Raw genomic sequence first — 22,309 nt, 5'->3', positions numbered from 1 at the left:
GGAAAACCTTTTTTTAGAAAAGAAAAACAGGATTTCCTTAGAAATTGTTTGTGACTACCTTGAGTTTCTTCATTCCCTTTTCAAGACAAAAAAGATGTTAACACGAAATATTCATACCTTTCCTTCAAAATTTGACAACAAAGTTTCTAACAAAATCAAAATACATCACATTAATTTTTTTTTCTTTTACCATATAACTAACTTAAACCGATAACAGGGAATTTTTATGTTAAACAAAGATACACAATTGCTAATTTTTATTACCATCCTAAAAACATTACGTTGTAATTTAAACCTTAATATTTCAGGTTGGTGGCAACCCCATATTTATGATAACAATATGTAGGTTGTAGATAATAGATAATAACTATCATAACAATAAGTAGGGGAGAAATCTAGTGAGAGGGAAAGAGGCAAAATATTATGTAATATTATGGTTTTGTGGTTTAAAGGAATAACAGAGAAATTATTGTTAGCCTAGTGACAAAATCATGTTTTGAACTCCACAAATTCAAGTTAAGTTTTAGAAAACAAAGTTGTGAATTTCAATCAAACAAAGTTAAGACGAATAATTGTTTTTCATTGATGACATGATAATAGACAGGTACAAAGACAAAACCAAAACCTATGACCCATAACTATTCAAGACAAAAAGTAACTAAGACACAAGAAGCATCCACCATCTTTTAACAAACTAATATCATTCCAATCTATAGGCTTTTAGTCAACTTCCTCCATCTTGCTCTCCTCAGCACCATCTTCTTCCAATGGAGGCATATCAACATCATCGGCGCCAGTTTCATCCTCATCAATGCTAAGACCCAATTTCAACATCCTATGAATCCTTCCAGCAAAGGTGTTTGGTTCATCAAGGCTAAAACCAGAAGTCAAAAGAGCAGTTTCAAAAAGCAGAAGCACAAGATCCTTCACTGACTTATCATTCTTATCAGCTTCAGATCTCTTCCTTAACTCTTCCATAATGCCATTATCAGGGTTGATTTCCATAGTTTTCTTGCTAGACATGTAGCCTGCCATGCTGCTGTCCCTCAGAGCTTGAGCCTTCATGATTCTCTCCATGTTAGCAGTCCATCCGTATTCGCCAGTCACCAAACAGCATGGAGAATCAACAATCCTGTCAGAGACAACCACCTTCTCCACTTTATCTCCCAAGATTTCTTTCATGACCCTGCAGAGATCCTCAAAGGATTTCTTCTTCTCCTCTTTTTTCTTCTTCTCCTCCTCAGTTTCATCATCCAGCTTCAGTCCTTCCTTTGTAGCAGAAACCAATTTCTTTCCGTCGTACTCTTTCAGTTGTCCAACAGCATACTCATCAATAGCGTCGACCATGAAGAGAACTTCATAGCCCCTCTTCTTCAGTCTCTCCAAGAAAGGAGAGTTTTCCACAGCCTTTTTGCTTTCTCCAGTAATGTAGTAAATGTCCTTCTGCCCTTCTTTCATTCTGGTAACATAGTCCTTCAAGCTAGTCATTTCATCACCACTCTTAGTAGAATGGTACCTGAGCAAATCAGCAAGTTTAGCCCTGTTCTGGCTATCTTCATGAACACCCAATTTCAAATTTTTCGAGAAAGCATCATAGAATTTGTTGTAATCTTCCTTGTTCTCAGCAATCTCATTGAACATCTCAATACATTTCTTGACAAGATTTTTCCTAATCACCTTCAAGATCTTGTTCTGTTGCAACATCTCACGAGAGATGTTAAGCGGCAAATCATCAGAGTCAACAACACCTTTCACAAATCCAAGGTATTCCGGTATGAGCTCCTCGCAGTTGTCCATGATGAACACCCTCCTAACATAAAGCTTGATATTGTTCATCTTCTTTCTGGTATCAAACAAATCAAAGGGTGCTCTTTTCGGAACAAAGAGAATGGCCTTAAATTCAAGCTGTCCCTCAACAGAGAAATGCTTCACAGCCAAGTGTTCTTCCCAGTCATTGGTTAAGCTCTTGTAGAAAGCAGCATATTCATCCTTGGTGATCTCTTCTGGCTTACGCAGCCAGATTGGTTTCTGCTTGTTGATGAGTTCCCACTCATGAGAAACCTCCTTAATCTTCTTTTTCTTCTTGGCATCTTTCTCCTTGTCCTCATCCACTTCTTCAACAACACCTTCTTCTTCCTTCTTGGGCTCATCATCTTCATCATCACTGATTTCTTTCTCAGTAGTCTTCTCAGTCCAAAGGTAGATTGGGTAGCTAATGAATTCAGAGTGCTTCTTCACAAGGTCTTTGATTCTCCTCTCTTCCAAGTATTCCAACTGTAAATGAATCAATCATTAATTTAACACAACTACTGAATAAAATATTGATTTTCAAAATTAACATACCAAGTTAATGACCAACTTAGTTTGAGTAACAGAAATCATAGAGCTATGTGAAAACATTTCCAAAAATTATATAATTGATATAATATAGTAATCTCTGCTAGAACAACATTTCACAAAATTATATATAATTGATATAGTAATCTCTGCTAGACAATTTCAGAAGTTAAGTTCACTATTCAAAAGAAACCAGGCAGAGTACCAACTTTCTCTACAAAATATCACCAATGGGATGCAAACTTGCAATAGTAAAGCAGTTTTCAAAAACATGACAGGTTATAAAAAAATATTCCAATAATTTTAGCAAAGTTTAGAAAAATAAACTACCTGATCCTCTTTGAGGAAAAGAGTGATCTTGGTTCCCCTACCAAGTTGTTCACCTTCAGTATCTCTTGTAACAGTGAAGGAGCCACCAGCTTGTGATTCCCAAACGTATTGCTCATCATCATTGTGCTTGGTAGTTACAATAACTTTCTCAGCAAATGTGTGATAACACCATAGTTGTACATTATTTCTTCATTGCACTGATACATTACAATCATACATCAAAGACTCTTGAAATTAGTTAAAGGTTTCATAACTACAATGCAATGTGGAAACTCACAAATACGTGAAGGGTCGTATAATGACAAGGGATGATCTTCAATATATGGTTACAGATGATAAAAAAAATATAAAATCGAATAACATATTTTTCAAATTACTAAGAATTTAAATACATCCAGTACATTTGTTTGCACCAACAACGCAGAAAAAACACTAAAGTCCAATTAAATGTCCATACTCTGGAGCCATAAATATTATTACAATATGCATGCTTTGATGTCGTATGAATTTGAATTCGATATTACTTCAGCTCTTAATACCAAAAAAATTCTCCAGGGTCACAAATCTAGTTTGGTAACCAAAGGTTTCGCTTGCATTTGGTTACAACTTACAAATTAAAACCAAAGGTTTCGCTTGCATGTGGTATCAGGTTTCAATATACCTTTGGAATTCAACATAACTCTCAAATTTGTACAACGGATACATGGATCTATGAACAAATCTAAGTTGTAAATCCCCAAACGTGTCTCTTCATTATACTCATCAAGTTGTCGAGGCTTTAGTTTTTTGATTGTGGTATACCCTCCAAGCACTATGGGCTCAAGCAACATGGTAGTCTTACCGGGAATGACAAAGGGTTCCATACTCAATTCAGTGAATTGATTACATTTATACGAAAAACGTGCAAAATATCCCAATTTAGGTTTATATGCTTCTTCGTTGGAGTTTGTTGCTGTCATGTTGACCTTTAACCCGTAAACTATGATGTTGTCGCTTGTGTAGTTGAATTCTATTAATGAAGCATCAACCACATTGTACTTGATCCCTGACATGTAACCCGTATTGTTTTTTATGAACAATGTAGCCATGACAATCATAAACAACACAATTACAATAATCATAACCAGAGTGTCATTGGAGGACGACATATTGAATAAAATACAAGATTTTCTTCAACTCTGTTGGTTCGGTTTTAATACAATGTTCTTCAACTATGTGGTGGTTTTGCTTTCTGCACAATGGTGTTTTTATACTACCGTTTATTGCTTGTGCTCGTTTTAGGCATGATTTGTTGTTTATTGCTGTAGCAAGCTTTTTATATTGTCGATTTCTTTTTTTTAAAAATTAGTTGCTTTGTTTTTTTATAGTATTTTATAGTATGTACATTTGTTGCCTCTCCTTCTTTTAGTTGTCACCTCTCCCTCTTTTAGTTAAAACTTGTGTACATTAGTGACAAGGATAATTATTTATTGGATAAATGAGTTCAAAAAATATAAATAAATTAGATTGAAAAAAATATAAGAATATAAGATTTTGATTTCATAGCCTTTTGTGTGTATAAATCCGATAGTGTCTAGACAATGATTCTTAATTTAATTATTAATATAAAATAATTATATTTTTTATAAAATTAAAATATGTAAAATATGAAAAGATTATTAATGTGGTTCTTTTTAATAAGGAAATATTACTCACGTATTTGGGGATTGCAACTCATTTTTAGATATCTACTGAAAACCCATTTTTTAGAAGGAAAAAAAACAAGATTTCTTTATAAAAGAAATTGTGATACGCTAAGTTTCTTCGTTCTCTTTTCAAGACACAAAAGATGTTCCTTTCAAAAAAAAAAGAAAAAAAACACAAAAGATGTTAACACAAAATATTCACACCTTTCATTCTCAATTTAAGAACAAAGTTTCTAACAAAAATATAATACATCACATTCATTTTTTTTCTTTTTACCATATAACTAAATTAAACCGATAACAGAAAATTTTTATGTCAAAAAAAAGATACACAATTGCTAACTTTTTTGATTTTTTTGTAAAGTAGTCTAACGGCCAAAGAAATTCACTTTAAAAATCAATAAGTGGGGTATCCGAGATTCGAACCACAACCCCTACATATATTATCCGAGATTCGAACCACAACCCCTACATATATTATGGATTATCCTTATTAAATGAGTTAAGCGCACGGGAACCACAATTGCTAACTTTTATACCAAACTAAAAACATTAAGTTGTAATTTAAACCTTAATATTTTAGGTTGGTGGCAACCCTATATTTATGATAACAATATAGGTTGTAGATAATAGATAATATCTGTCATAACAATATGTAGGGGAGAAATATAGCGAGAGGCAAAGAAGGCAACAAGTAAATATTAGTATTTTAGGATTTTATAAAAAAAATGAGTAAATAAGTTGCATGATGTTCATTTAACAACATGACAACCTTTCGGAAAATTTGCGAGTATATATCAAAATAATTAGCAGAAAATACATCCAATTGAATTTCAAAAGGAAAGAATGATAACAAATTTCCATAGATCTAGAGACAAATAACCATCTCAACCACATAATACACGATGAGCAATTGAAGAGTGCTACTACATAATTACATTTGCTTGGATCCTTAAAATTGATTCTTTTTAAGAAATTGAATTCCATGATTTTGCATTAGGTAATATGCGCAGTGAAAACTCAAACACAGAGAGGTTCCGGTAACAAAATTTTCTCAAACAATTAAAGCAGAGATGATTTTGCATTAGATTCTCTTCATTGCAATTAAAAATGCAGTAATGTAAAGTTTGTTAATCTAGTTTTGAGCTTTGTAAAATTAAATTAGATGGATGGTTTTGTGGTTTAAAGGAAGCCTAGTGACATAGTCGTGTTATGACCTCCACAAAGTTTCAGAAAACAAAATTGACTAAAACATTCATGTATAGTTAATCAAACAATATTAAAGATGAAGATTGTTTTTCATTAATGACATGATAATAGAGACAAATACATCTAAGACAAATCCAAAAAAAACCCAGACCCCATGACTATTGAAGACAAAAAGCAACTAAGACACAAGAAGCATCACCATATTAACATTCCAATCTATAAGCTTTTAGTCAACTTCCTCCATCTTGCTCTCCTCAGCACCATCTTCTTCCAATGGAGGCATATCAACATCATCGGCGCCAGTTTCATCCTCATCAATGCTAAGACCCAATTTCAACATCCTATGAATCCTTCCAGCAAAGGTGTTTGGTTCATCAAGGCTAAAACCAGAAGTCAAAAGTGCAGTTTCAAAAAGCAGAAGCACAAGGTCCTTCACTGACTTATCATTCTTATCAGCTTCAGATCTCTTCCTTAACTCTTCCATAATGCCATTATCAGGGTTGATTTCCATAGTTTTCTTGCTAGACATGTAGCCTGCCATGCTGCTGTCCCTCAGAGCTTGAGCCTTCATGATTCTCTCCATGTTAGCAGTCCATCCGTATTCACCAGTCACCAAACAGCATGGAGAATCAACAATCCTGTCAGAGACAACCACCTTCTCCACTTTATCTCCCAAGATTTCCTTCATGACCCTGCAAAGATCCTCAAAGGATTTCTTCTTCTCCTCTTTTTTCTTCTTCTCCTCCTCAGTTTCATCATCCAGCTTCAATCCTTCCTTTGTAGCTGAAACCAATTTCTTTCCGTCATACTCTTTCAGTTGTCCAACAGCATACTCATCAATAGCATCGACCATGAAGAGAACTTCGTAGCCCCTCTTCTTCAGTCTCTCCAAGAAAGGAGAGTTTTCCACAGCCTTTTTGCTTTCTCCAGTAATGTAGTAAATGTCCTTCTGCCCTTCTTTCATTCTGGTAACATAGTCCTTCAAGCTAGTCATTTCATCACCACTCTTAGTAGAATGGTACCTGAGCAAATCAGCAAGTTTAGCCCTGTTCTGGCTATCTTCATGAACACCCAATTTCAAATTTTTCGAGAAAGCATCATAGAATTTGTTGTAATCTTCCTTGTTCTCAGCAATCTCATTGAACATCTCAATACATTTCTTGACAAGATTTTTCCTAATCACCTTCAAGATCTTGTTCTGTTGCAACATCTCACGAGAGATGTTAAGTGGCAAATCATCAGAGTCAACAACACCTTTCACGAATCCAAGGTATTCTGGTATGAGCTCCTCGCAGTTGTCCATGATGAACACCCTCCTAACATAGAGCTTGATATTGTTCATCTTCTTTCGGGTATCAAACAAATCAAAGGGTGCTCTTTTCGGAACAAAGAGAATGGCCTTAAATTCAAGCTGTCCCTCAACAGAGAAATGCTTCACAGCCAAGTGTTCTTCCCAGTCATTGGTTAAGCTCTTGTAGAAAGCAGCATATTCATCCTTGGTGATCTCTTCTGGCTTACGTAGCCAGATTGGTTTCTGCTTGTTGATGAGTTCCCACTCATGAGAAACCTCCTTAATCTTCTTTTTCTTCTTGGCATCTTTATCCTTGTCCTCATCAACTTCCTCGACCACACCTTCTTCTTCCTTCTTGGGCTCATCATCTTCATCATCACTAATCTCTTTCTCAGTAGTCTTCTCGGTCCAAAGGTAGATTGGGTAGCTAATGAATTCAGAGTGCTTCTTCACAAGGTCTTTGATTCTCCTCTCTTCCAAGTATTCCAACTGTAAATGAATCAATCATTAATTTAAAACGACTACTGAATAAAATATTGATTTTCAAAATTAACATACCAAGTTAATGACCAACTAAGTTTGAGTAACAGAAATCATAGAGCTATGTGAAAACATTTCCAAAAATTATATAATTGATATAATATAGTAATCTCTGCTAGAACAACATTTCACAAAATTATATATAATTGATATAGTAATCTCTGCTAGACAATTTCAGAAGTTAAGTTCACTATTCAAAAGAAACCAGGCAGAGTACCAACTTTCTCTACAAAATATCACCAATGGGATGCAAACTTGCAATAGTAAAGCAGTTTTCAAAAGCATGACAGGTATAAAAAAATATTCCAATTATTTTAGCAAAGTTTAGAAAAATAAACTACCTGATCCTCTTTGAGGAAAAGAGTGATCTTGGTTCCCCTACCAAGTTGTTCACCTTCAGTATCTCTTGTAACAGTGAAGGAGCCACCAGCTTGTGATTCCCAAACGTATTGCTCATCATCATTGTGCTTGGTAGTTACAATAACTTTCTCAGCAACCAGATAAGCAGAGTAGAATCCAACACCAAATTGACCAATCATGCTCACATCAGCACCTGCCTGTAATGCCTCCATGAACTCCTTGGTTCCAGACCTCGCAATAGTACCCAAATTGTTCACCAAATCTAAAACATAGACCCAAAACAGAACATTCAGAAATTCAGGTTCAAAAATATCAATTTCAAATCAACAATACTAGAGCATATGTGTGTAAATTAACCGGTAGTTTTAACATAATTATAATTAACAGCGAGGTTAACAAAATTACATTGTTCCACCTATGAAGCACCACACTGGTATGTTGACATTGATAGTAATTTTAAAAAAATAAATTAGATGAATGTAATCTCAAGTGTCACCACCATCATTCAGTGTCGGTCACCACCATCATTCAGTGTCGGTCACCAGACATACGTTCAATCATAAGCATTGGTGCTACATAGTGTTCTACCATAATCTTAACAAAATTTACACTAAACTTTCAAGAAAATCACGGAAACACTGTGAATTCATCAAATTCATCACCAATTCAAACATGTATCAAACTTCGGAAACAAAATGGAATCATGCGATTACCTGCTTTGGTCATTCCAATGCCACTGTCAATGATGGAAAGAGTGTTGTTGGCTTTGTCAGGAACAAGCCTAATGAAAAGCTCTGGTTGTCCATCAAGCTTACTCTTGTCAGTCAAACTCTCAAACCGAATTTTGTCCAAAGCCTTCAAAAAACCACATCCAAATACACAGTTAGTCAAATAATCTTCATGAAATAAACAGATTCTTCTTTAATTCCTTCATAATCAAAATTCATGCTTACAAATTTTCAATCATGCTTTTATAAGATACGTCAAACTTGAGCTAAACTATTTAATCAACAGAAAGCATACTGATAAACTGATTAAACAAACTACTAAACTAATATCATTTAACATCATAATTCAAAAACTACAGATTAAGTAAAATAATTCATAATCAATTAATCGTGAATAAGTCAATTAATCAATTTCCTCAAAAAAAAAAAAATTCAATTAATCAATTAAAACTACATAGATCAAACACTAACAGAAAAACAATTTTTAATCAAAAAGTAAATTGATAAATCGATCATTAATCGAACGCAATGCGAATGAATCGATCACGAAAAATAACAAGAAAGAAAACAGAAACGCGTGCATGCTTACATCAGAAGAATTGCTGATGAGTTCACGCAAGAAAATCTCCTTGTTGCTATAGAAAGTGTTGATGATCAAGCTAAGAAGTTGGTTAATCTCAGCTTGGAATGCGAATGTTTCAGCGTCCGCCATTGAAGAAACTTGATCGAGAAAAAGCGAATTTCACAGAGAGAATTTCAAAGGACAAAAATCGCAACGAGAGAGAATTGCAGAGAAAACGAATCGATCGCAGAGAATGAGAATTGAGAATTGCAGAGAAAACGAATCGATCGCAGAGAATGAGAATTGAGATGCTTCGAATGAATGAAAGAGAGAGAGATTTTATAGTGTGAAGTGTTTCTGGATTGTTCTATCGTTTTCGAGATTCTTAACTTCTTTTTGAGGGATGGTGTGAAGTGATACGGTGTCGTTCTGAAAGGATCCAGAACGTTCTGTTAGTATGGTTGAGTCTGGAATGTTCGGGGGTTTTCGCTGAGTTTTTAAAAGAAAGATAACCTGGCGCGGGAAATTCAGAGTAGAAAGTTTTTACCGTTTGGTAATTTTTTTTTGGCATATTTCGTAAACTTTAGGGTGTGTTTGGTTAGGCTAGAAACATGATGGAAAGATTGAAGTAGGAAAGAAAGCACGGATTCCAACATCCTTCCTCAATTTGGAATAACATAAGAGCACCCACATCCATGCCACTCATATGGATGGTATAAATGCGTCCCACCTAATATTTTATATTACTTCACATCTCAATTATTTAAACCACCCAACTACATTTTCTAAATATCCATACCACTCTCCAAAAACTCTAAAATGGGTCCCACTAATCTTACAATATACACCAACTTTGTGTTTTAAATTAATAAAATATAGTTAAAAGGTGAAAAGTTGGGAGTTTTAATATAAAAACATTGATGTTGGCATTGCAAAAAGTGAAAGGCACCGTAGTATTGCAGTACCACCATGGTATAGGAGAGGGTGTCTTTGTTTCTCAAATATCCATCCCTCTCTGACATCAGTTGCTACACGTATACAAAAATTTGCAATGCCACCACCGATAATTATGCTCTAAAGAGCACAAGAGGATGGAAAGTTTGGGTGGGACCCACATCAAATATGTTTCCGCGCATCATAGGACAGAAAGTATGCAGTTTGCTACTTTTTGAATGAAAAAGACCATAATACCTACCATCTTTTTATTTTATTATAAATAAATAAACAACAATTAGTACTTTATTTATAATTTTTAAATTTAAGAGAAGTTAACTACTAAATTATATTAAAATATGGTCATTAATGTGTTATCAACCAATCTTGAACTATTTTATATTTGAGTATTTATTTAATTAGGGTACTATTATTCTTAGTTATTTTATTTTTGTAATATACTCCTTCCGTTTCAAAATGAGTGTCGTTTTAGTCAATTGCACACAGATTAAGGAATGGAATAAAGTAGTCAAATGTCATAGCAATTTTACCAAATTATCCTAATCAACTATTGGTTTGCTTTTCATTAAAGAAAAAATAATACTTTGGAAGTAATGTAACATAGTATTAATTGAAGGGTACAATTGAAAAGAAAAAGTTATTATTGCATTGAAAATCGAAAGTGACATTCATTTTGAAACAAATTTTTTTGGCTAAAGCAACACGTATTTTGAAACGGAGGGAGTATTTTATAATGTTCAAGGATATTTATGTCTTTTCATAACTATGCTTCTTTCTTTCTCTCACACTTTCTTTTCACTTTCACTTTTACCAAACAACTAAACAAATCATCTCACTTTCTATGATCTTTCTCTCCTTTCACTTTCTCTCCTTAGGCTTTCTCTCCTTTCACTTTCTTTTGTCAACCAAACATACCCTTAGGTCCCGTTTGTTTTAGTTTTTTTTTTTAGCTTTTTTAAAATAAATTTTTATTTAAGGGTAGTTTTACTCCCTTTATTTTGATAAATTTTGAATTTTAACCACTTTATTTTACATTTTTCAGGATTTTACCCCCTCTAGCACATTTGGACACATTTTTGCTTATGTGGATTATATAATAATATTTTGATTTAATAATAAATAAGAAAATGATATTTAATAAATGATTATTCATTCATAGACTAACCATGTTTAATTAAAGAGTTAAATTTGATCAAAACAGAAAGTTAAGGTCAATAGTCATTCATTCTTTACATTCAAATTATATATGATATGTGTATACAAAGATATTAAACACATATTTAACTAAATGAAAACTAGAATTGCATTATCTTAGATAGAGTTTAACAACCTACATGATTCAAACATATCCAACAAATTTCATCTCCCGACCTAATCACTAAGAACTTAACTACTCATAATAAAGGTTACAAATAACAAATTCAATTGAAGCATACACATACAAAGAACTGACTATGAGTTTGATGGAAGGACGCCTCTTCAGTCTTCTGCTCTCAAATTCGTGCTTCGGATCTCCAAAATTTAGAACCATATTCCTGACAACAAGTTCAGCTTATGTAGGCAAGGTCCTAGGCGACCAAAATCATGTCACGATGACAAAAACGTGATAAGATAACCTCCTGAAATTCAAAATCCAACTTTGACACTCATCCAAATCGTGTCACGATTATGCAAACAGGCCGGGACAAACTCCAACTTCTGCGAAAAATCATGTCACGAAGTAGAAATCGTGACACGGTGGTTTAAACTTAACTTGTAAACTCTTGCTTTTTTCACCACTAAGCTGTCTAAAATTACTACAGACTCATTAAAAATATCAAAATACTGATAAAAAAACATGTAATATGTTGAGGCAAATATAATATGTTGACTTCTGGTTGACCTTTCTTCAGAGAGACGTCCTTTTCTTCTGATTTAATATGTTAACTTCGGAGAGACGTCCTTTTCTTTTGATCCACACAGTCTGATGAGGCAAATCTTTAGCTTCGAAGAGACATCTTTTTCTTCTGATCTAATATGTTGACCTCTGGTTGACCTTTCTTTAGATCTTCTATCATAGTCTTTTGAGCTTCTCTTGTGCTTCTGATGTTGTAATACATGTTCAATACTTTGATGGACATAGTCAATGATCTTGCACACTTGAACAAATATTAGTATATTCTATTGTTCTTTAATACTTTGTTATCATCAAAACTTAGATGAATTGTACAAGTCTCTTCTTGTTCCAACATTTTATCCTACATACGTCCACTCTTCATATTTTGTTTGTAACCTGGTTTTATGCCTGTAAGTAGGGGTGGGAACAGGCCAGGCCGTCCGACAGGGGCCTATGGCCTAGCCTATTTAAAGCCTAGCTCGGCCCAGCTCGTTTAATAAAAAGGCCAGGCTCAAGCTTTTTATAAAGCCTATTTACTTAAATAGGCTAGGCTAAGGCTTACAAAAAAGCCTATTAAGCTCGTCGGGCCGACCTATTAAGCTTTTAATATATAATATGCATTTCATTATTGATAATGTTGATGTTTTATTTTTATAAACTCAAGCTTTCATATGATTTGGCTATTTAGTAGCAGATATATTAGTGTGATTAGCCCTTCGTAAGTATTTGTTATTTAGTAGAAGTCATATTTGTGTGTTTTAGGCCTTCATAAGTTTTGGCCTATTTAGTGGTAGGCTTATAGATGTTCCTAGGCCTTAGTGTAAAATAGGCTTTCAGGCTTCATCAGGCCTTTTAAAAGGCCAGGTCAGGCCTCGAAAATAAGCCTATGACGGGTAATAGGCCAGGCTCAGGCCTATAATTTTTGAAGTAGGCCAGGCTTAGGCCTTACAAAGCCCGGCTCGGCCTAGACCATTTCCACCCCTACCTGTAAGTGAGTTCACTAGGTTGTGCTCGTGAGGAGTGCTAGTTTTGTTAGGATTAATTAGGGTTAGTCCACCATGTTTATAATATCTTGTTTTATTCTCATTTTAGTTGTATTTTGTTCAGGTCTAGTGCGCTCGATCTCTATATGTCGTTATTTTTATCTAATATATTTTTCCGTTTTGCCTAAAAAAAATTGATTTTTATAATTTATTATAATAAATAAATATGATTGTTTTTTATTTGAGAAATTCTTGTGTGAACTCTCACCCAACACATCATTCTTACACCCAACCAATAAAAATATGACATACATTATTAAACTTAAAAAGGGTTAAATATGTTTTTGGTCCCTATAAATATACCAACTTTTCATTTTAGTCCCTCTAAAATTTTCCTTCAACTTTTAGTCCCTATAAAATTTTCAATCACTACTTTTGGTCCCTATTTTAAAGTAAAATCATATGTAGAGTTCATATTTTTGAATAAAATTTTGCAGAAAAATTCATAATATTATAAGAATCTTTCTCAAAAAAATTTAGAATTTTTTAACAAAACATGAATTTAATATGAATTTTTATATTTTTTATGGTTAAAAATTCATATTAAATTGATTTTTTGTTAAAAAATTCTAATTTTCTTTTTGGGAAATATTTTTATAATATTCTTCACATTTCTGCACAATTTAATTGAAGAATACAAAAATTAACTTTAAAATAGGGACCAAAAGTAGTGATTGAAATTTTATAGGGACTAAAAGTTGAAGGAAAATTTTAGAGGAACTAAAATGAAAAGTTGGTATATTTATAGGGACCAAAAACATATTTAACCCCTTAAAAAAAAAAAGTTTAATTTGTTTAATTAAGGAAAAGGAAACAGAGGCCTTAACTGCCCCTCTCTCGCTGCTGCCATGGCTTCTCTCTCTAACACACCAGTCACCATGGTTTCATCTCCTACTCCTCCTCTTCTCTGTCCTCCTCTCGTCTCTCTCTCTCTCTCTCTCTCTCTCTCCAAATCATTCTATGTTCCATGAATTGTAGTTTGTGTCCTCTCTCCAAATCATTCTAACTCAACAAAGGAAATTAAAACATAAATGAACCATGTTTCACAATTTGGAAGTACAAAATTGAAGGAAAAAAATAAACGCAAAACAAAAACTTAAGGTTGCTGAATTGATTAAGGACATGTATCCTTTTCCGTCTGTTAAGGAGGCAAAAAAATTAGTGCGCAGAAAATAGAGGGTTATGGAAAAACGAAAAACTTCAATCCCAAGAAAAAATTGAGAAGAGAGAGAAAACTTCAAGATTAATGATGAAAAATGAGATTTTTTTTTATTATTTTAATGAGGTGTTGGGTTTTTATTGATTGGATGTAAGAATGATGTGTTAGGTTAGAGTTCACACAAGAATTTTTTTTTTGGAAAGAATGTTTATAAATTTATGATTCCATCTTGCCATGTCACATATAACTTTCTTACTTATTTGATTTCAATATCCATGCATACTTGTCTCATTTTTTTCCTTCTCAAATAAATGTATAGGAGATGCATACTTGTCTCATTTTTTTCCTTCTCAAATAAATGTATAGGAGATTTCATTAACTATTCAATTTGTTTTTTTTTTAAATAGAATTATTCCATTTTCTTTTTTAGAGAATAGAATTATTCCATTTGTTTATATTGTATGACAAATATAACAATTATATTTTTTAAAGGGACAATCATGCACGGATCTAGTGTAGGGGCAATGGGGTCAAGCGCCCCCACTTGCCTCCACATGTGTATTGTATTTTTAACTTAAAATTAGATATCTATATATATATATATATATATATATATATATATATATATATATATATATATATATCTAGTTTGACCCCTGTTTATATAGTATTATTGTTTTTACATATTCTATTTATTACACTATAAAAATTACAAAACTAAGAAGGATCTTAATGAGTGTTCTAAGAGCACTTGTTAATAAATCAAAAGAAGTGGTTTTTTTTTTTTTTTTATAAAAGTTATAGTTATTATATAGATACAAATAATGCTTATTTTTAAGATAAAATTTTCTTTTATGAAAACTTTAACCAATTATTTCAGAGAATATCGTTGGCAAGACCATACAACTACTATTATAATATGAACTATTCTTATATTTGTTGAAAAAGGCTGCGACTGACACTACGCGTTATAAAGTTTTATATAATTTTCGCACGCTTACGCGTTTATAAAGTTTTATATAAATTTTTATGATATAACTTGAACCAACTTATTAAAATCTCTGAATCCGTCACTCGGGACAACTATATTTTTTTGGATAGATTTTAGCCAATATTTATATTCTTATATTTTTAAAAATTAATTTAGTTTCAATTCCAAAAAAAAAAATGAAAAACTGTAAAAAAAGAAAAAGAATAATAAAACAACTTTTGGTTTTCTTACTGCGGATGAAAAAATGTTGATAAAAAGAACTGAGTGTGGGGCATTCCTTAAAAATTAATTTAGTTTCAATTCCAAAAAAAAAAATGAAAAACTGTAAAAAAAGAAAAAGAATAATAAAACAACTTTTGGTTTTCTTACTGCGGATGAAAAAATGTTGATAAAAAGAACTGAGTGTGGGGCATTCCGAGAATTGAACTCGGGACCTCTCGCACCCTAAGCGAGAATCATACCACTAGACCAAATGCCCATGTTGCTGTTCAATCCTCAGATGAAGCAAACTTATTAACGGAACAATAAAACCCGTGTTAGACTGGCAATTCACAAACACTCACTCCTTCAGGTATACGTACAATCGTTTCTTACCATTAATTAATTCATAGTATTTACATTCTTCTAGCTGGAATGAAACATTCTTCATTGGAATTTTTTATAAACTTCTAAGTGAGTTATCTAGAACCATTACGGTCCGCCTGTAGCTGTGTATTTGTAGCATTTGAGTTGCCTTCACTGCGGTCAATGTAGTGTTTATAAAGCTTGGGCAGCCTTCACCTTAACCGCTTTTGTAAGGTTGAATTAGATCTAACACTATGCCGTCAAACATTGATCCTATGAAGCACATATACCTATCGGATTAGACGTGTCTCAATGTTTGATATGTATATGTATCGTGTCTGACACCAACACATTTAATTACATTGAATTATGACATTTTCAAGAATTATTATTGATGTTGACGTGGCCATGTTGTGTCCAGTGTTCGTGTCCGACTACACTTCATTGCGGATTTATGTGACTCTTTTTAAAGTGAACTGTTCATTTTAGAGTGAGTATATAAACCATCAAACTAAAATTTAAACATGTAATTTTTCTAACTAAACTAACAACTCACTGAAGAGGAGACAAATCCAACTAGGGGTTGTTTGGATTGACTTATTTGATCTTTTCTACCGACATAAGTTTTGTGACACTGTTTGAGATAACTTATGACATTTTTCCTCAGCTTTTTCCAACTTAATTTCATAAGTTATAATGACATAGTTTGCAATTGCATTCTGTAGTTTGAGTTTGTTCATTCTACAGTATAGCCCAAAACATGACAGCTTTTTTCTATTATATTGCTAATTACCGTTATAATGACATAGTTTGCAATTGCATTCTGTAGTATAGCTTGTCCTGGTTTAACTTTGGAGGATATCTAAATTTAATTCCTGTTTATGCATGAAATTGCGTGCATTAGTCGAACTGTGTCAATTTCGCTAAACTTCTGGAAACAAATGCATGATTCATAGTTTTTTATGATTGGTTTAAGTGTCTAGTCAGCCTAATGGACTACAAAGCCCTAAAGAAATGTGCAATCCATTTTCCTTATCAGGCTTTAGGTAACCAAAGCATTTTGTTGATCGGTTCTTTCTGTTTGTGATGCTTTGTTCAGTGGTGAAATCAATCCTTTCGAATGCTCATTGTTGTCGTTAATGTTAATGCTTACTTGAAGAATTAAATTGAATCAAAATCGAGCGGTGTGTTTAATTAAATGGAGGACGAGGAAAGGGGTGACAAAACAAGGAGAGTGGTGTTTGTGACTGTAGGGACGACTTGTTTCGATGCTCTTATGAGAGCTGTGGATTCTGAAAATGTTAAGGAAAAGTTGCTTGGAAAAGGATATACTATACTCGTCTTCTTATCCAAATGGGTCGTGGATCCTATGTTCCTACCAAGGTAGTTTCAGTCATTATTTCGTACTTTCCCTCTCTCTATCTCTGTCAGTTCTATCTTCTATGTTTCAAAAATAGTTACAGTGGCATGCTTAATGTATATTAAAACATTTCATTGTCTCGCCTATTTCTTGATGAGAAACATAGCCACAAATTTTCCCATGATGCAATCTGTACATGTGAAAGTTTACGGTTAGAGAACTCATCCTCATTTCTAATGTGACGGTGTATTTTCATTTTTGAGTTGATATGAGCTATGAAATTTCATGAGTGTGTAATTGTCACTTTAAACGTGTGCTGAATGAACATTATTTCCCAAACTAGAAGCCATGGCTGGTAGTTTGGGCCGGTGATGAATGTAGAATGAACTAGTTTGAGCTTTTAAAAATCACGGAGATAATTGTGTGATGCAGCATATCAGAGGAAACGACAGTCATGAGAGCATGATTGATTAGTATGTGGACTTGCAACAAATCAAACCTGCATATTGTACGCAATGCAATCAATGGCGGAAAGCAAAAAATCCACTATATAAACACCCTATTCATCCATGGCCGCCATTTAATAACACCGATTGTACTTGTGAAGGATTTTAGAAAAGCAAGATAAAGATGTGGAGAAATTTGCAGATAAGCTTACTATTGGAAATTCAGTCTTTATTGTGATCCGCCCCTAGTCGCGTAATTGCAGCATTGGAGTTGCTTCGTGTTGGCTTGCCTTGTGTAAGTTGTGTTGGCTTTGAAGGGGTGAATTTAGTCCCACATCGGTTAGATATGGGACTAAATATTATTCTAGAGATTGAAAATTAATGACATTAAAATACATAAGGTCAATTTAATATTTATAACTCAACTTCTGATTCGCCAAAGTTCTTAATTTGAAATGCTGTGTCTTCCCAGAAACTTTATCTTCTACCCGTAATTTTACTTTTGTCTGTGTTTGTTGGCCTGGTTGTGCCTGAATCGAATGAACCCTCAATTCGTCGAACATATGATTTCTTTCAGCAATGATCCTCTTAATCTATACTGCTGATTGAGTCGAATCTCTAATTAATACAGGGCAGGTCTCTCCTGAATTAGGCTTTAAAAGGGGCGCTTGGTTAGGTTTAGTTCACGTAAGATGCCTAAGGCAAGACTCGAAACATCTGTTAACAGCCTCGGTTTTGCCATTCGATTGGACATGATTTTCGGAATTGAATTTCATTTTGGTTCCATGTAGTTTAAATTCTTGTGTCTAAAAGGTATTGATAAAATCAAACCCCATCCCTGTCATAACCTCGTCCCTGTCGGAAACAATCAATACTAGGCTTAACGTAGCATATTTGAGACACTGCGGCTACGCAAACCTTTAATCGTGGTTGTAAATGAAGATTTAATGGATAATCATCAAAGTGAGCTTGCAGAAGAACTTGTCAACAGAAAACATTTGTACTGTTCTAGTCGTCAAACACTCCAAACTATAGCAGATATGGATTTAAATTCTCTCCTTCTTTACATTCCAGGTGACGCTACGCCAGTGGCCAATCATATAAACAGATTCCTCGGTTTTCCTGATGATTGATCCCAGAGGCTTTCCTTTTCTTCTGGTTTAAAGTATTTGCCTAATGTTTAAGTTATTACTAAAAGAAAATTGATAATTTTTTTTCTTAAAATCATCATATAAAGTTCCTTGGTATAGTTGGAGGGGCGTTGGATGGGTCCATATAAGGGATTGAAGTTCTTTCAACAATTGTTTTTCATTCACAAGACTCAGATCTGAAGTTTTATTTAAGAATAATCAAACTTCTTGCCGCTTTGACTCACTGTCGTCGTAGTATATATTGTTTGCTGCTATTTCCATGCTACTCACTAGTTTCAGTTTCTCTTACATTAAACTTGTTTGGATGAAAAGCAATGTTAAAATTATTAGGGATGATGACCTAAAGCTTTCTTAAGATGCCTTCAGATGAGACTAGAGGTAGCTTTCAAGATGTAAATTTCTACATGTAATAATTTTCTTAAGATGTCTGTTTTAAATTAAAACAATTAATACAAGAAAAGAGTAGTCAATGTTAAAAGAAAAGGAAACAGTTATAAAAAAAGAAGAAGCCACACTTTATTACATCAAGGAACAGATCCAAACCAGGAAGCACACATGTATTACATTAATTATTGATGAGCAGAAAGCAAACATTAACAAGAGTCTTTTATTCTTAATTATCATACAATCTTATTATTATGATCATAGTCGTGAAGCCAGTGATTGATTAATTCTTTAGAGGTATGATGCTACCAAGAGCTGGCCAATAGTCACGAATTAGGTGCACACCACCTCTAATCTTGTCATTTGACGAGCCTGGGGTAACATCGACATGTGCATAGTACTCTCCTTTGAAAAAGTAGGCTTCATTGGTCTTGTGAGAAGCAAGAGCTGCATCAATTCCATATTCAAAGATAACCCACTTGGGTTGGCCTAGTGGTATTGGCTTGGGACCTGGGAGTGTGCTCCTCCTCGAGGTCTCAGGTTCAATTCTCACCGGTGTCAATTTGGGTGGGCTAATTTAGCTTCTTCAAAAAAAAAATTCCATATTCAAAGATTGTGTCACGGAAACAAGTAAACCCTTCGCTAATGTGCAAGATACTTTGAACGAGACGGTTGTCGCCATAGTCTATACAAATGGGATGATTATTATATCGACATATTTTTTAAATATTGACTCAGCTATTATCTCAAGAAGTCCATAAGTTCATCTCAAAGACAAATGGCTTGGGACGCTAATGTGCAAGATACTTTGAACGAGACGGTTGTCGCCATAGTCTATACGAGCATACTTGTCTCCTTTGAATAAGTAAACTTCTTTTTTCAAAGTTGACCTTAATGCAGAGTCTACTCCGTTTTCAAACACGGTTCCTTTGAAAAAAGGAAACATGTCGACAATTTTCTTAGGACCTGAGATTATTTTGAAATTGTCAAAGTATGGAGCATACTCAATGAGCGCACAAAAGTTTTCATAAAAGATGAATGTCTGGTCGTATTCAGTGTCAAAGGCACAATCAACTCCATAGCTTCCAAATATTGTATGAGCAAGTGATTTAAACCCATCACGAACATGAGTAGGCCCGCGCAAAATCTTATCGTTGGTGTTACAAGCAGCATAATCCACAAGCAAGAGCTTATCATTGATGAAAAAGTATGCTTCATTGTTCCTAGATGAACGAAATGCAGCATTTTTGTAACCAGGAGTTGCCATCTTTGGTATTGTAAAGTTTGTAGGCGATGAGAAATTATTTCGAATGCGATTAAGGATGGTTATGTTGTGAGTAAATTATGGGAAAAGAAGAAGGATTTATATAGACACACGGAGAAAAAATATAATACAATATAATATGATATATGCCAATCCATTTGTATTTGTGGGTGTGTATATATATATATTAATTCCTCCTTCCGCGCGTCTTGCACATATTTGTATATGCTATGAGAAATCCTAACTTGTGCCCTTAGAACGCATGTTAAGAAAACTAAAGTGGAAATTTTGTCTAAAAAATTCTGCCTATTTATTCTTTTATTTTTTTGATAATAAGGACATTTTATTAATGAACTAAATCATGAAAGCACACATTAGCAATTTGGGGAGGAACACTTTCCATCCAAATGTTATTGGGCGCAATATGGGCCAATTTAGCCAGATTATGGGCCACTTGATTTCCTAATCTAGGCGTAAAGTGATAAGAACAGGCGTCTAACATTCTACTGGTCAGCTGGATTTCCTTTAAGATAGAGCCTTGATAACTTCTATCTGCAGATTCATTATATATATATAGAGGGTGTATCAAATGAGAGCACTATTTATAATGAGAGATGAGAGGAATTAATATTGACCATTGGATAAAATTATATGGTGGAGATTCAAAAACTCAACATAACAGTAATTGCACATGATTCTTTCTCCTATTCCCTTCTCCGTCCTCTCTTTCTCCGACTCTTTCAATTCTTTTCCTGCCATCGACCAAAATCATCTTCTCCTTCCTCTCTGAAGCCTATTCTAACTCTTATACAATTAACCTACCTCTTAAATTCTCCTTTTCATCTCTTTATAGCATTTCGTTTATATATTTATTTGTGCACCCATCATAAGTTCAGGATTCAACAAACAGATTTAATAGGGAATAAAATTAGTTTGAATTATTCATAGAAAGGGGAACTTTTCTTATTCCTAAAATAATTGAACCAGTCATCAAACAATAATCCAAAGAAAACGCAAGCTGTATTTACCATCAAACCTCACAACAGCGCTGATTGATTCTTTTTTTTTCTTACATGATTGTGAATTAATTTGTATTAGGAGCGGTGAATCAATTTCTGCGTTTTTTTTAACAACTCAAGCTTCATTACATCTCAATTCCTTTAGAAAAAAATCTGCATATTAACAACAAATGTGAGAGTGAAGAAGATGCAGGGACAAAAGGCATGCAATTGTCCTCATGCTTCAATCGATGCTGTTCAAAGATGAAAAACCATCAAACAATTAAACTAATACTTCAAAACTATCTCTAACTTATTTTTCTGATGTTTGTTTGATTAAAAAGGGTGTGATCAAATAGCCTTGCCCAAGAAATCAAGTGGAGATGCAGAAGTTTTTTTTTTTTTTTTTAATGAAGAAAGCAAAGGTCAGAGAAGGGAGAGGGACGAATGTTATTCTGTGTGGTTATCAAATTTAATTATCATGCTAAAGATTAATCTAAGGGTCATGGTTTAACCCTCTCATCTCTCACAATAAAACTCCTCTCACTTGAAATGCCCTATATATATATATATATATATATATATATATATATATATATATATATATATATATATATATCATCAGTGAGAAAATGGCTTAGCAATGATCTGATCTCTTCAGTGTCACCACCTCAACCATTGCTATCTGCAGTTCCAAGGAAATTCTTGAAATGCTGCAAGAATTCCTTTTTAATCAAAGCAGGTTCCTCAATCTCCTGTAGCAAAGGTGATAGATAGAATTCTGCTCTTAGCAGCTTTGGCTTTGACAACTCTGTGAAAATAGCTAGTGTTTTGATCACCAGCTTCAAGCCTGTTTACTCGGGATTTCTGTTTCATAAACTGCTCCTCAGGCAGGACACTTGCTTTCTATCTTTGAATGGTTTACCCACAGACCAGAGGGTTAAGGCTCTCACCTTCTTTTCAAATCAAAGAAAGAAGAGCCCGGACCTTTCCCACCTCCCTCAGTTTTTAGTATTTATTTCTTTTATCCTTTTTATTTTAAGCGTACTTAACCTGAACCCTGTCTATGAGTAAAGC

At 33.8% G+C, this 22,309-nt stretch overlaps 3 protein-coding genes and 1 non-coding gene across 4 annotated transcripts; all 4 read right to left on the bottom strand.

Moving 5' to 3' along the window:
• Positions 1 to 559: 559 nt before the first annotated feature.
• LOC146915176 (heat shock protein 82) lies at positions 560 to 2,980 on the bottom strand. Its single transcript, XM_085717698.1, has 2 exons — positions 2,668 to 2,980; positions 560 to 2,274 (listed from the first exon to the last, which is right to left on the bottom strand). The coding sequence occupies exon 2, from the start codon at positions 1,834 to 1,836 to the stop codon at positions 721 to 723; it is 1,116 nt and encodes a 371-aa protein (XP_085573824.1). The 5' UTR covers positions 1,837 to 2,274; positions 2,668 to 2,980; the 3' UTR covers positions 560 to 720.
• A 2,654-nt stretch (positions 2,981 to 5,634) lies between these two features.
• On the bottom strand, positions 5,635 to 9,352 carry LOC146915175 (heat shock protein 83-like). Its single transcript, XM_085717697.1, has 4 exons — positions 9,070 to 9,352; positions 8,466 to 8,607; positions 7,734 to 8,014; positions 5,635 to 7,341 (listed from the first exon to the last, which is right to left on the bottom strand). The coding sequence occupies exons 1-4, from the start codon at positions 9,190 to 9,192 to the stop codon at positions 5,788 to 5,790; spliced, it is 2,100 nt and encodes a 699-aa protein (XP_085573823.1). The 5' UTR covers positions 9,193 to 9,352; the 3' UTR covers positions 5,635 to 5,787.
• Positions 9,353 to 15,471: 6,119 nt separating this feature from the next.
• TRNAP-AGG (transfer RNA proline (anticodon AGG)) lies at positions 15,472 to 15,543 on the bottom strand. Its single transcript has one exon. It is a non-coding gene; the product is annotated as a tRNA-Pro (tRNA).
• Positions 15,544 to 19,080: 3,537 nt separating this feature from the next.
• On the bottom strand, positions 19,081 to 20,316 carry LOC146915173 (albumin-2-like). Its single transcript, XM_085716305.1, has 2 exons — positions 19,778 to 20,316; positions 19,081 to 19,480 (listed from the first exon to the last, which is right to left on the bottom strand). The coding sequence occupies exons 1-2, from the start codon at positions 20,235 to 20,237 to the stop codon at positions 19,254 to 19,256; spliced, it is 687 nt and encodes a 228-aa protein (XP_085572431.1). The 5' UTR covers positions 20,238 to 20,316; the 3' UTR covers positions 19,081 to 19,253.
• Positions 20,317 to 22,309: the final 1,993 nt, after the last annotated feature.

The sequence above is a fragment of the Medicago sativa genome, chromosome 6 (genome assembly GCF_051527215.1).
Source record: "Medicago sativa cultivar Bolivia chromosome 6, Bolivia_mono, whole genome shotgun sequence".
Taxonomy (NCBI): Eukaryota; Viridiplantae; Streptophyta; class Magnoliopsida; order Fabales; family Fabaceae; genus Medicago; species Medicago sativa.
Note: the sequence above shows the minus strand (reverse complement) of the source record. Positions and strands in the feature narration are given on the sequence as shown.